We start from the raw sequence: 14948 nt of genomic DNA, 5'->3' as shown, positions 1-14948 counted from the left end.
ATCTTTATTTTAGTTAGGCACTCATTGTTTGAAGTACTTGAAAATTCAATATTGTAACAACAGAAAATGATTATGCTATGTTGTGTTTTAAATTCAAGCATTTTGGGGAAAAAATATTCAACAATCATTTTGATTTTGTTTTATATTTTCTATCCATTTTAATTTACTCAGTTTGAAATATTTGAAAATTCAATATTTTAACCACAAAAATTATTATGCTATGTTACATGATTTTCTTTTTAAATTTAAGCATTTGCTTATAAGAAAATATTTGACAATCATATTTTGATTTTATTTGATATTTTTTTCATCTTAATATAACCGTTTGTTAGGAACTCATTGCTTAAAATACTTGAAAATTCAACATTTTAAGTTAACCTTAGAAAATGATTATAGTTCCTTACAAGATTTATTTTTAATTGAAGCATTTGTTTGGAAAAACAAAACATTTTGGATTGTATTTAATATTGTTTTATCCATCCTAATTTACTTTTGTTGGGCACTCATTACTTGAATTATATTTAACAATCATTTTGATTTGATTTTATAGTTTTTCGAATTAAATTTTAACCTTTTGTCAGGCAATCTGAACTACTGGATGCTAATTAAAGTATAGAAAATGATGGTGCTCTTTCCAAGATATATGAAAATTGACCCTGGAGAGCATACAACATAATTGTATTTTAATGTGTATTATTTTTGCTATTAGTAAATATATACAAATGTTATCTGTATAATTATGATTTTTCTCCTCAACCCTTACAAGCTACAACTGACATATTTCTGCTGCTTTATGAATAGTTACTTGTTAACTACAAGAAGCATTACTTTACATTTTGTGACACTAATCAATAAAAATGAGCCTATAAGTTTATTCATATTCATCTCCAGTCAAATGATTCCTTTACAGTGGATTGACGCAAAATCTTTCAAACACAAAAACAAGTTTTGCTCCAAGTATCGACTCCCAACACACCAGAGCACTTCACCCATGACTTTTATGCAAAACCCAAAACCAGTGAAGTTGGCACGTGTAAATCGTAAATAAAAACAATACAATGATTTACACATCCTTTTCAACTTATATTCAACTGAATGGACTGCCAAGACAAGATATTCAACGTTCGAACTGGAAAACTTAATTTTTTATAAATATTACTTCAGTTGGAATTTGATGCCTGCAACATGTTTCAAAAAAGCTGGCACAAGTGGCAAAAAATACTGAGGAAGTTGAGGAATGCTCATCAAACACTTATTTGGAACATCACACAGGTGAACAGGCTAATTGGGAACAGGTGGATGCCATGAGTGGGTATAAAAGCAGCGTCTATGAAATGCTCAGTCATTCACAAACAAGGATGGGGCGAGGGTCACCACTTTGTTCCCCATACAGGTTTTGGAGCAACATATGTTGCCATCCAAGCAATGTCTTTTTTATAGACGCCCCTGCTTATTTCAGCAAGCCAAGCCACGTGTTACAACAGTGTGGCTTAATAGTAAAAGAGTGCGGGTACAAGACTGGCCTGCCTGTAGTTCAGACCTGTCTCCCATTGAAAATGTGTGCCGCAATATGAAGCCTAAAATACCACAACGGAGACCCAGTACTGTTGAACAACTTAAGCTGTACATCAAGCAAGAATGGGAAAGAATTCCACCTGAAAAGCTTCAAAAATTGGTCTCCTCAGTTCCCAAACGTTTACAGAGGGTTGTTAAAAGGAAAGGCCATGTAACACAGTGGTAAAAATGCCCCTGTGCCAATTTTTGTGTTGCTGCCATTAAATTCTAAGTTACCGATTATTAGCCAAAAAAAATTAAGTTTCTCAGTTCGAACATTAAATATCTTGTCTTTGCAGTCAATTCAATTGAATATAAGTTGAAAAGTATTTGCAAGTCATTGTATTCTGTTTTTATTTATGAATTACACAACGTGCAAACTTCACTGGTTTTGGGTTTTGTCGTTCATATGTGTCCTTATTATTTGGCTGATCTTCATTGCAGTCTTGTCAGATGACTGTGACCTCCCGACTCTTCCTCTTGATGCAGTCCAGCGTCACACTCCTGGTTCCACTCCTGCGCGCTCCATCGCTCAGCTGAGGCGAGGCAGGATAAGTTGAATCATCCAACGGTGATTGAAGTGATGGACTGGAAAGATTGAAGGAAATCTCCCTCTTCTGGTGCCTCAATGACTTGTAGGTGGCTTCCCATGCAGGGCTCTGATAAGGACTCTCCTGAAGGTGCTCTCTGCCCACCTGGTTCACAGACTGCTGACTCTTGGCAGGGTGTAGGCCCCTGAGAAGCTCCAACAATTCCTGCTTCTCCAGCTCCACCTCTGCCAACTCCTGTCTCCTTAGGCGCTCTGCTCCAAGAAGCGCACGCATGTCCGCCATCACACGGGACAACTGGTCCTGAATAGCAAAAATTGGGAGTTGTTAAAACCTTTTCTCAAATCAAATCAAAATGTAGGTTTATACATACAGTATAGAAACCACATCTCTCTTCACTTCTAGCCTTGTTTTGTATACTGGAGAACCAGAGTCCTCTACAGCAGACTTTTGATTTTAGTCTTATTTTGTCAGAGTTACTTCTGTTTTTAGAGACCTTCTGCAAAACACCTAGTCAAAGGATCATCCTTATGACAGCACTCTTAAGGCTTTTAGGAATCTGCTGCAAAAATGTGAGTCTCTCACACGTTTTATGGATTGAAGTCGTTGGCCACCTGCAGTTGAATAGCCAAAGTCATGAAAAAGAGAGGACCGACAATGGAACCTTGAGGAACACCACTAGTATACCTGGATATACTGACTGCATCTAGAGCAGTGTTTTTCAACCTTTTTTGAGCCAAGGCATATTTTTTTGCGATGAAAAAATCCGGAGGCACACCACGAGCAGAAATCATTAAAAAACGAAACTCAGTTGACGGTAAAAAGTCGTTGTCGCAATTGTTGAATATGACTTTAAACCACTCCTCTCTGAGCTGCCACCTTATCGTGGTAGAGGAGTTTGCGTGTCCCAATGTTTCTAGGAGCTATGTTGTCCGGGGGCTTTCATGCCCCCTGGTAGGGTCTCCCAAGACAAACAGGTCCGAGGTGAGGGATAAGACAAAGAGCAGCTCGAAGACCTCTATGAAAATGCAACAACCGAGACTCCGATTTCCCTCGCCCGGACGCGAGTCACCGGGGCCCCCCTCTGGAGCCAGGCCCGGAGTTGGGGCACGATGGCGAGCGCCTGGTGGCCGGGCCTGTCCCCATGGGGCCCGGCCGGGCACAGCCCGAAGAGGCAACGTGGGTCCCCCCTCCAATGGGCTCACCACTCATGGGAGGGGCCATAGAGGTCGAGTATGGTACGTTGTGAGCTGGGTGGCAGCCGAAGGCAGGGCACTTGGCGGTCCGATCCTCGGCTACATAAGCTAGCTCTTGGGACGTGGAATGTCACCTCGCTGGGGGGGAAGGAGCCTGAGCTAGTGCGCAAGGTGGAGAAGTTCCGGGTGGATATAGTGGACTTGGACGGCGTGGCGAAGTTGGTAGAGTGGCCGTGCCAGCAATCGGAGGGTTGCTGATTACTGGGGTTCAATCCCCACCTTCTACCATCCTAGTCACGTCCGTTGTGTCCTTGGGCAAGACACTTCACCCCTTGCTCCTGATGGCTGCTGGTTAGCGCCTTGCATGGCAGCTCCCGCCATCAGTGTGTGAATGTGTGTGTGAATGGATGAATGTGGAAATACTGTCAAAGCGCTTTGAGTACCTTGAAGGTAGAAAAGCGCTATACAAGTATAACCCATTTATCATTTATTTACTTCGACACAGCAAGGGCTCTGGAACCAGTTCTCTCGAGAGGGGCTGGACTCTCTTCCACACTGGCGTTGCACGCTTTGAGAGGCGACAGGCTGGGGTAGCAATTCTTGTTTACCCCCGGCTCAAAGCCTGCACGTTGGAGTTCAACCCAGTGGACGAGACGGTAGCTTCCCTCCGCCTTCGGGTCGGGGGACGGGTCTTGACTGTTGTTTGTGCTTACGCACCAAACAGCAGTTCAGAGTACCCACCCTTTTTGGATATACTCGAGGGAGTACTGGAAAGTGCTCCCCCGGGTGATTCCCTTGTCCTACTGGGGCTTCAACGCTCATGTTGGCAACGACGGTGAAACCTGGAGAGGCATGATTGGGAAGAATGACTGACTGGATCTGAACCCGAGTGGTGTTTTGTTATTGGACTTTTGTGCTCGTCACAGATTGTCCATAACAAACACCATGTTCAAACATAAGGGTGTCCATATGTGCCCTTGGCACCAGGACACCCTAGGCCGCAGTTCCATGATCGACTTTGTAGTTGTGTCATCGGATTTGCGGCCTCATGTTTTGGATACTCGGGTGAAGAGTATTGACATTGAGTCCGAGTGGACCATGTTCCGCACCTCTATTGTCGAGGCGGCTGATTGGAGCTGTGGCCGCAAGGCAGTTGGTGCCTGTTGTGGCGGTAATCGTTGAACCCGTTGGTGGACACCGGCGGTGAGGGATGCCGTCAAGCTGAAGAAGGAGTCCTATCGGGTTCTTTTGGCTCATAGGACTCCTGAGGCAGCAGACAGGTACCGACAGGCCAAGCGGTGTGCGGCTTCAGCAGTCGCAGAGGCATAAACTCAGACATGGGAGGAGTTTGGGAATGCCATGGAAAACGACTTCCGGACGGCTTCAAAGCGATTCTGGACCACCATCCGCTGCCTCAGGAAGGGGAAGCAGTGCACTGTCAACACTGTGTATGGTGAGAATGGTGTTCTTCTGACCTCGACTGTGGATGTTGTGGATCAGTGGAGGGAACACTTCGAAGAACTCCTCAATCCCACCAACACGTCTTTCTATGAGGAAGCAGTGCCTGGGGGATCTTTGGTGGGCTCTCCTATTTCTGGGGCTGAGGTTGCTGAGGTAGTTAAAAAGCTCCTCGGTGGCAAAGCCCCGGAGATGGATGAGATCCGCCCGGAGTTCCTTAAGGCTCTGGATGCTGTGGGGCTGTCTTGGTTGACAAGACTCTGCAGCATCGCATGTACATCGTGGGTGGTACCTCTGGATTGGCAAACCGGGGTGGTGGTTCCTCTCTTTAAGAAGGTGAACCGGAGGGTGTGTTCCAACTATCGTGGGATCACACTCCTCAGCCGTCCCGGTAAGGAGGAGGCTACGCCGGATAGTCGAACCTCGGATTCAGGAGGAACAGTGTGGTTTTCGTCCTGGTCGTGGAACTGTGGACCAGCTCTATACTCTTGGCAGGGTCCTTGAGGGTGCATGGGAGTTTGCCCAACCAGTCTACATGTGCTTTGTGGACTTGGAGAAGGCATTCGACCATGTCCCTCGGGAAGTCCTGTGGGGAGTGCTCAGAGAGTATGGGCTATCGGACCGTCTGATTGTGGCGGTCCGTTCCCTGTACGATTAGTGTCAGAGGTTGGTCCGCATTGCTGGCAGTAAATCGGACACATTTCCAGTGAGGGTTGGACTCCGCCAAAGCTGCCCTTTGTCACCGATTCTGTTCATAACTTTTATGGACAGAATTTCTAGGCGCAGTCAAGGCGTTGAGGGGATCCGGTTTGGTGGCTGCAGGATTAGGTCTCTGCTTTTTGCAGATGATGTGGTTCTGATGGCTTCATCTGGCCAGGATCTTCAGCTCTCACTGGATCGGTTCGCAGCCGAGTGTGAAGCGACTGGGATGAGAATCAGCACCTCCAAGTCCGAGTCCATGGTTCTCGCCCGGAAAAGGGTGGGGTGCCATCTACGGGTTGGGGAGCAGACCCTGCCCCAAGTGGAGGAGTTCAAGTAACTCGGAGTCTTGTTCACGAGTGAGGGAAGAGTGGATCGTGAGATCCACAGGCGGATCGGTGCGGTGTCTTCAGTAATGCGGACGCTGTATCGATCTGTTGTTGTGAAGAAGGAGCTGAGCCGGAAGGCAAGGCTCTCAATTTACCGGTCGATCTATGTTCCCATCCTCACCTACGGTCATGAGCTTTGGGTTATGACTGAAAGGACAGGGTCACAGGTACAACCGGCCGAAATGAGTTTCCTCCGACGGGTGGCGGGGCTCTCCCTTAGAGATAGGGTGAGAAGCTCTGCCATCCGGGGGACGATCAAAGTAAAGCCGCTGCTCCTCCACATCGAGAGGAGCCAGGTGGTTCGGGCATCTGGTCAGGATACCACCCAAACGCCTCCCTAGGGAGGTGTTTAGGGCACGTGCGACCGGTAGGAGGCTACGGGGAAGTCCCAGGACACATTGGGTAGACTATGTCTCCCGGCTGGCCTGGGAACTCCTCGGGATCCCCAGGGAAGAGCTGGACGAAGTGGCTGTGGAGAGGAAAGTCTGGGCTTCCCTGCTTAGGCTGCTGCCCCCACGACCCGACCTCGGATAAGCGGAAGAAGATGGATGGATGGATGGTAGGTATCAGAGTTGCAACATGTAATGATGACCAAATAACTGAATCATAATGGGACCATCATCCATATTATGCAGCTTCTTTGTATACTTGTATGGCAACTTAGAAGGTTAATGATACAGTTTTGACCCTGGAACAGATGGAAGTACTCTGCAGTGAATACCTGTTGGGAAGATTGTCAGCACGTTACCTTCACCTCCTCCACTTCGTTCTTCAGCTGCGACTCTTTCTGCACCATGTGTCTCCTCTGCGAGTCCAACCGAGACTCCATCTCCCGTCTCACCTCCTCCACCTTGCACAGCATCTCCACCCTAACATGTGGGAAATGCAAAGCTCAGCACACACAGAAGGTCTGACAGGTAACGCGGCGTTAGCCATACACACCGCAGCATCTCCACTTCAGTGCGCAACTCTGCCACACAGTTATGATGCGGCTGCTCGGTGGAGAGAAGGGTGTGGCCGCAGCCGTATGGACACTCTCTGCTGCAGAAGCTACATTCAGACAGGTGCTCCTCCAAGCCACGCCTCTCTACCTGTGCGGGACAACCTTGCAAGAAACAGGCCTTTTCAGCTACATTCACACAAAATACTATCTGCATACTGCAGCACTGCAAAAAACAAGCCACTCTGCATGCGGTAATTACTATACTGTACCTACCACAGAGGTAGTAACACATGTACTCGCCACCTGTCAACAACAACAACCATGTTGAGACAACAGGCACATTGTACTCAAAGTCATTAATGAATGATGGGAAGTTGACCCCGGCTGCCCTCCGAACAAATCCCATTACGAACCATGGTTGCCATGTTGACTAAGGGGCCACCTGTTGCGCTCGAACAGATCAAATTACTTTTATGATACAATACCGTTAGATACTACAGTAATCAAGTCACATTTAAATGAGATGCAGTGTCTATACCTTTAATCGTGTATGTATACCTTTTTTAATTGCACAATGGAACTTGGATGGACTTTAGAGCAGTCAGTATGTATATATATATATCTATATATATATATATATATATATATATATATATATATATATATATATATATATATATATATATATATATAGATATATATATATATATGTATATATATATATATATACATATGTATATATATGTATGTATATATACACACATACAGTATACATATATATATATATATATATATGTATATATATATATATATATATATATATATATATATATATATATATATATATATATATATATATATATATATATATATATGTATATTAGGGATGTCCGATAATGGCTTTTTTGCCGATATCCGATATTCCGATATTGTCCAACTCCTAATTACCGATACCGATATCAACCGATACCGATATATACAGTCGTGGAATTAACACATTATTATGCCTAATTTGGACAACCAGGTATGGTGAAGATAAGGTCATTTTTAAAATAAAAAATAAAATAAAAAAAGATAAATAAATTAAAAACATTTTCTTGAATAAAAAAGAAAGTAAAACAATATAAAAACAGTTACATAGAAACTAGTAATTAATGAAAATGAGTCAAATTAACTGTTAAAGGTTAGTACTATTAGTGGACCAGCAGCACGCACAATCATGTGTGCTTACGGACTGTATCCCTTGCAGACTGTATTGATATATATTGATATATAATGTAGGAACCAGAATATTAATAACAGGAAGAAACAACCTTTTTGTGTGAATGAGTGTAAATGGGGGAGGGAGGTTTTTTGGGTTGGTGCACTAATTGTAAGTGTATCTTGTGTTTTTTATGTTGATTTAATTTTTTTTAAAAACGATACCGATAATTCCCGATATTACATTTTAAAGCATTTATCGGCCGATAATATCGGCAGGCCGATATTATCGGACATCTTTAATATACATATATATAAAACTGCACCTTATTTTGCCTAACATTCACAATCACTATGCAAGACAAGGACACATATGTTTTTCTTTTTTGTATGCATTCTAAATAGTAAATAAATGCGATCAAAAGTCCGCTTATAATGGAGCCTATGAGAGCCACTCTATTCTGCTCTATAAAGCTCTTAAAAACATCCAAACACCTCCATTAGGATTTAACATGCATGATGTAAGTATATAAGTAATGTAGTAACGGGCACATTTATAATAACATTTAATATTTACAGATTCTGATCGTTTTAAACATACGCAGCACATTCATTTAAAAAACGCATCGCAACAACAACATTACAGATTAAAACTCACTGCAGACTTTATGAGAGCCAACAAACACAATAATATATCACTTACTGTACAATGTTTGCTGTCATTAGGATGCCGACTGCTAGGAGCTTCCTATATTCCCATTTAGATGAAGAATGACTTACAATACTCGCGAGGAAAAGGGGAGTGGAACCAAGCGTCCTTTTGTCTCGTTCTCGCCATTCCCGGGTCTAAATTGGCTGTCAAAGTGTACCAACTTGTCTCGTTTTTGTACTATTCAGGTGAGAGGCATGATTTATGATCTACAATAAACTTCCATGAACAGGGAAGCAAGGAAACAGCTGACCACTCGATGATGTGTAGACATTATCCAACATAATAAAGGAGCCCAAACATGCCTACAAGATGACAAGTGAGGAAGATGAAAGTGATGGAGTGGTCAAGTATGTCTCTGAGGTAAGCGCCTGTGGGACATCTTTAAAGGGGACCTATGATGATTATAATCTACATTTTAAACACTTTCTTCTGTTCTAGATCAGTGATTCTCTAGTGGTACGCGGGTTCTATCTTGTGGTAGACCAAGGAATCACCTGAAAAAAGTACAGTGTTTTATTTTCCTATATTTAAACACAGTGTTGCTTTTCAAACTGTGTGTAATGTTACAGTGGCCAAAAATATGAAATATACTTGTTTAATAAAACTTCTGCATTGTTTAAAAAAAAATACTTAGGCCTACTACACTACTGTATTTTATTGTTGGTCATTATGGGGGTACTTGGTGAGCCAAGTTTTTTCTGAGGTGGTACTTGGTGAAAAATGTTTGAGAACCACTGATCTAGAAAATATGCATTGGATATGCTTTGGTGTCATTTTTGTGTAAATTTTGCACCACACTCGGGTGGCGTGACTTTGATGGTACAGCAGCTGGCCAGAAACTTGAGGGTTTCTGGTTCAAATCCAGCTTCCGCCATCCTTGTCATGGCTGTTGTGTCCTTGGGCAAGACACTTCACCACCTAGTTCCCAGTGCCACCCACACACACGATAAAGCGCTCTGAGCTTTGAGTCTTACAGACGGACGTCACCGCTACTTTTTCCCCTAGATATGGTCGGAAATCAAATATTGTATAGATTAACTCGGTCCCAACATTAAGCAGACCTGCACATGCTCCGATCAATTTAGACTATATATTTATGTCACTGCATGTCGTACATCTGTGTTATTATGCGCATGCCAAGATCAAATTAAAATAACACTTTATCCTAACTTTTTTTGTGTTTCCTCATAACCTAAAGCTTGACTGAGTGTAAATAAGTGCTTTCACCTCGCTGTGACATCACAACTTGGCCAGACTGCAAAAACCCGCGTAAAGAGGCAACCAAAACTGCATGCAAGGTCACACCAAAATGCATGAACCTTATGAGTTGACGCGTTGACATTGTTAAACACAAGTATCCAACTTTGTAACTACATTTGTAAGTCAGAAAAGACAAAATGTATCATAGGTCCCCTCTCGGCAGAAGGAAGGAAGGTGGAGGAGCGCCAAGTGTCCACATGTGATGTTGTCATGGAGGAGCGGAAGAGGATTCTAGTAACAACCTGTGCATGTCCAAGAGGAATAAGGCGGTGCTAGATATCAATGGTGCTCACTAGGGCTGCGAATCTTTGGGTGTCCCACGATTCGATTCAATATCGATTCTTGGGGTCACGATTCGATTCAAAATCGATTTTTTTTCGATTCAACACGATTCTCGATTCAAAAAACGATATTTTCCCGATTCAAAACGATTCTCTATTCATTCAATACATAGGATTTCAGCAGGATCTACCCCAGTCTGCTGAAATTCAAGCAGAGTAGTAGATTTTTGTAAAAAGCTTTTATAATTGTAAAGGACAATGTTTTATCAACTGATTGCAATAATGTACATTTGTTTTAACTATTAAATGAACCAAAAATATGACTTATTTTATCTTTGTGAAAATATTGGACACAGTGTGTTGTCAAGCTTATGAGATGCGATGCAAGTGTAAGCCACTGTGACACTATTGTTCTTTTTTTAATTTTTTTTTATAAATGTCTAATGATATTGTTAATGAGGGATTTTTAATCACTGCTATGTTGAAATTGTAACTAATATTGATACTGTTGTTGATAATATTCATTTTTGTTTCACTACTTTTGGTTTGTTCTGTGTCGTGTTTGTTTCTCCTCTCAATTGCTCTGTTTATTGCAGTTCTGAGTGTTGCTGGGTCGGGTTTGGTTTTGGAATTGGATTGCATTGTTATGGTATTGCTGTGTATTGTTTTGTTGGATTGATTAATTAAAAAAATAAAACATTTAAAAAAATAAAAGATTTTTAAAAAATGAGAACCGATTCTGAATCGCACAACGTGAGAATCGCGATTCGAATTTGAATCTATTTTTTCCCACACCCCTAGTGCTCACACTAAAACGTGTACTGACTTATTTTCAGAGAATAGTACATCTGACTACTTTAAAGTATACCCAAGCTTCACCTCTGTAGACGGTATTATAAAGCGATTTGTGGGAGTACTGCAGCTGAGATAGGCTCAGCACCCCCCGTGACCCCGAGAGGGACAAGCGGTTGAAAATGGATGGAAGGATGCAGTAGTAAAAAAAAAAAGTTCCATACCGGGGTTAGAGCATGACACAAAAGCGTAGTCGCACTCATCCTCGTGGGCATGCAGACTCTCCAGCGAGCACACGGCGTCACACCCTTGTCCTGCATTCACACAACGGATCTGCAGACGGTTCAGCTCGTTACGCATGTACCTGCCAAAACACACACACACACACATGCAATGATTTGACGAAGTGAGACTATGACAACAATGGAAGGTATGCTTCACCTGTACAGAGGTTTGAGACCGCCCACATCCAGTGGCTGTCTATCCTCTGGACAGGTGTGGTGATGGAGCAGCCAGCTGCTGATGCAGGCGCTGCAGAAGGCGTGTTCACAGGGCGCCTGGAGGGGCCGCTCCAGCACGTCTCGACACACACAGCACAGCAGCCCCTCGTTCACGTAGCCCACAAACCTCTCCAAGTCATACCCCATCCTACACCAACAAAAAAGCACACATGAGAATGCAGAACTTTTGCACGTCACTTTCCCTCATGTCTTAATTACCTTTTCTCTGCTGACTTTTATCTCCGAGCTAGGCGTTGCCCGTCTTTAGTCCTTGCTGCTCCATACACCTGAGGGTCTCCTCTCTCTGAATGCCCGCCCCTACATGTGGGAGTGCATCTCCATGGAGAAGTATCCCTGGCAACAAAGGCTTGAAGAAGCAGCTGTCAGATGAGGATGGACCAGAGCTGAGGGACAAATGAGACTGAGTTATATGTCAAATGTCAAATCATGTCGCTGCATGGTCAGCTGTTTTGTGCTGCTGCCCTCACATCGCTGCTGCCTTTTCCTGTACGTTACTATGCTCTCTCCCTAGATGTAGGATGAACTCGGATTAAACTCTGATTGGATTAAAGGCTGCACAACATGGATGACGTCAAAAATCAACAGGCAACCTCAACTCCTGCATGCCTTATATTCATGGCTACACACACTAGCAGAAGAATTTACCACATCGTGATAAAGTCCATTATCTGTACCATTATATTGAACTACTGCACTGTATTGGCACATCTCATGAAACTTTATTTAAGTACCGGTAACCCTTTTCAGCATTGAATTAGCAAATACAGTAATACCTCAATTTGCCATCCTAATTGGTTCTGCGACAGAGCTCTTAACAAAGAACACTTGCATCTCAAATCGACATCGCCCATTCAAATGAAAAGTTGTGACTTGGCCCCCCCGCTCCTCAAAACAGCACAGTTTTACAAACCCTGTTTCCATATGAGTTGGGAAATTGTGTTAGATGTAAATATAAACGGAATACAATGATTTGCAAATCCTTTTCAACCCATATTCAATTGAATGCACTACAAAGACAACATATTTGATGTTCAAACTCATAAACTTTATGTTTTTTTTGCAAATAATAATTAACTTAGAATTTCATGGCTGCAACACGTGCCAAAGTAGTTGGGAAAGGGCATGTTCACCACTGTGTTACATGGCCTTTCCTTTTAACAACACTCAGTAAACGTTTGGGAACTGAGGAGACACATTTTTTAAGCTTCTCAGGTGGAATTCTTTCCCATTCTTGCTTGATGTACAGCTTAAGTTGTTCAACAGTTCGGGGGTCTCCGTTGTGGTATTTTAGGCTTCATAATGCGCCACACATTTTCAATGGGAGACAGGTCTGGACTACAGGCAGGCCAGTCTAGTACCCGCACTCTTTTACTATGAAGCCACATTGATGTAACACGTGGCTTGGCATTGTCTTGCTGAAATAAGCAAAGGCGTCCATGGTAACGTTGCTTGGATGGCAACATATGTTGCTCCAAAACCTGTATGTACCATTCAGCATTAATGGCGCCTTCACAGATGTGTAAGTTACTCATGTCTTGGGCACTAATACACCCCCATACCATCACAGATGCTGGCTTTTCCACTTTGCGACTGGAACAGTCCGGGTGGTTCTTTTCCTCTTTGGTCCGGAGGACACAACGTCCACAGTTTCCAAAAACAATTTGAAATGTGGACTCGTCAGACCACAGAACACTTTTCCACTTTGTATCAGTCCATCTTAGATGAGCTCAGGCCCAGCGAAGCCGACGGTGTTTCTGGGTGTTGTTGATAAACGGTTTTCGCCTTGCATAGGAGAGTTTTAACTTGCACTTACAGATGTAGCGACCAACTGTAGTTACTGACAGTGGGTTTCCGAAGTGTTCCTGAGCCCATGTGGTGATATCCTTTACACACTGATGTCGCTTGTTGATGCAGTACAGCCTGAGGGATTGAAGGTCACGGGCTTAGCTGCTTACGTGCAGTGATTTCTCCAGATTCTCTGAACCCTTTGATGATATTACGGACCCTATATAGTGAAATCCCTAAATCCCTTGCAATAGCTGGTTGAGAAATGTTTTTCTTAAACTGTTCAACAATTTGCTCACACATTTGTTGACAAAGTGGTGACCCTCGCCCCATCTTTGTTTGTGAATGACTGGAATCTACTTTTATACCCAATCATGGAACCCACCTGTTCCCAATTTGCCTGTTCACCTATGGGATGTTCCAAATAAGTGTTTGATGAGCATTCCTCAACTTTATCAGTATTTATTGCCACCTTTCCCAACTTCTTTGTCACGTGTTGCTGGCATCAAATTCTAGAGTTAATGATTATTTGCAAAAAAAAAATGTTTATCAGTTTGAACATCTAATATGTTGTCTTTGTAGCATATTCAACTGAATATGGACTGAAAATGATTTGCAAATCATTGTATTCCATTTATATTTACATCTAACAAATATTTCCCAACTCATATGGAAACGGGGTTTGTAACATGTTACATGCCTTTTAAAAAACAAGAACAAACTTTCAGATAAGAAACATTGTGTAACAACAATTAAAAAAAATATCCTAAGAATAACTACTGTAGTTTTTAAAGTAATGTAATAGTAATGTACAGTATTAACTTTTAGAGTGGATATTTACGGCAGAGGTGTCCAAACTTTTTGACTTGGGACCCGCATTGGGCTAAAAAATTTGGTCAAGGGCTGAATGCCGACTGCATGTACCGGTAAAGTAACTACATATACAGTACAGGCCAAAAGTTTGGACACACCTTCTCCTCATTCAATGCGTTTTCTTTATATTCATGACTATTTATATTGTAGATTGTCACTGAAGGCATCAAAACTATGAATGAACACATGTGGAGTTATGCACTTAACAAATAGGTGAAATAACTGAAAACATGTTTTATTTTCTAGTTTCTTCAAAATAGCCACCATTTGCTCTGATTACTGCTTTGCACACTCTTAGCATTCTCTCGATGAGCTTCAAGCCCACCTGTGACGTGAAAACCATTAAAGGTGAGTACCTCTTGAAGCTTATCAAGAGAATGCCAAGAGTGTGCGAAAAAGTAATCAGAGCAAAGGGTGTGTTATATGACCTAATCCAAACAACATTTCTCACTCATGGTCGCTCGGTTTTCAAATTATTTAGAAAACAGGACCCAGTGTATTAAATACAATGGCCTTTGTTCAGAATTTGTCACTGTTCATAAAGGGGTGCCTCAGGGATCTGTATTGGGGCCCCTTTTATTTATCCTTTACATCAATGATCTCAAACAACATTTCTCTGATGCGTTTATGCATTTTTATGCTGACGATACAACGATTTATTGCTCTGGATCATCTGTTGAACAGGCTGTTATTTCCCTGCAGAAAGCTTTTGTCGGTGTGCAGAATTCACTTATTGA

At 42.5% G+C, this 14948-nt stretch overlaps 1 protein-coding gene across 2 annotated transcripts in view; it reads right to left on the bottom strand.

Annotated features, from left to right (window-relative positions):
- Positions 1 to 407: 407 nt before the first annotated feature.
- rnf41l (ring finger protein 41, like) overlaps positions 408 to 14948 on the bottom strand; it is a 27188-nt gene continuing 12647 nt past the window's right edge. The window contains exons 1-7 of one of the 2 annotated variants that reach the window (XM_072913019.1): positions 12021 to 12035; positions 11752 to 11936; positions 11474 to 11680; positions 11257 to 11396; positions 6787 to 6949; positions 6593 to 6713; positions 408 to 2405 (exon numbers count right to left, since the gene is read on the bottom strand). In XM_072913019.1, the coding sequence (XP_072769120.1) occupies positions 2004 to 2405; positions 6593 to 6713; positions 6787 to 6949; positions 11257 to 11396; positions 11474 to 11679 (1032 nt within the window). In that variant the 5' untranslated portion in view covers position 11680; positions 11752 to 11936; positions 12021 to 12035 and the 3' untranslated portion in view covers positions 408 to 2003. Of the gene's footprint in view, positions 2406 to 6592; positions 6714 to 6786; positions 6950 to 11256; positions 11397 to 11473; positions 11681 to 11751; positions 11937 to 12020; positions 12036 to 14948 lie in introns of those variants that run through there. The other variant, XM_061955083.1, reaches the window with a different exon arrangement.

This window comes from Nerophis lumbriciformis, linkage group LG04 (genome assembly GCF_033978685.3).
Source record: "Nerophis lumbriciformis linkage group LG04, RoL_Nlum_v2.1, whole genome shotgun sequence".
NCBI classification, from domain to species: domain Eukaryota; kingdom Metazoa; phylum Chordata; class Actinopteri; order Syngnathiformes; family Syngnathidae; genus Nerophis; species Nerophis lumbriciformis.
Note: the sequence above shows the minus strand (reverse complement) of the source record. Positions and strands in the feature narration are given on the sequence as shown.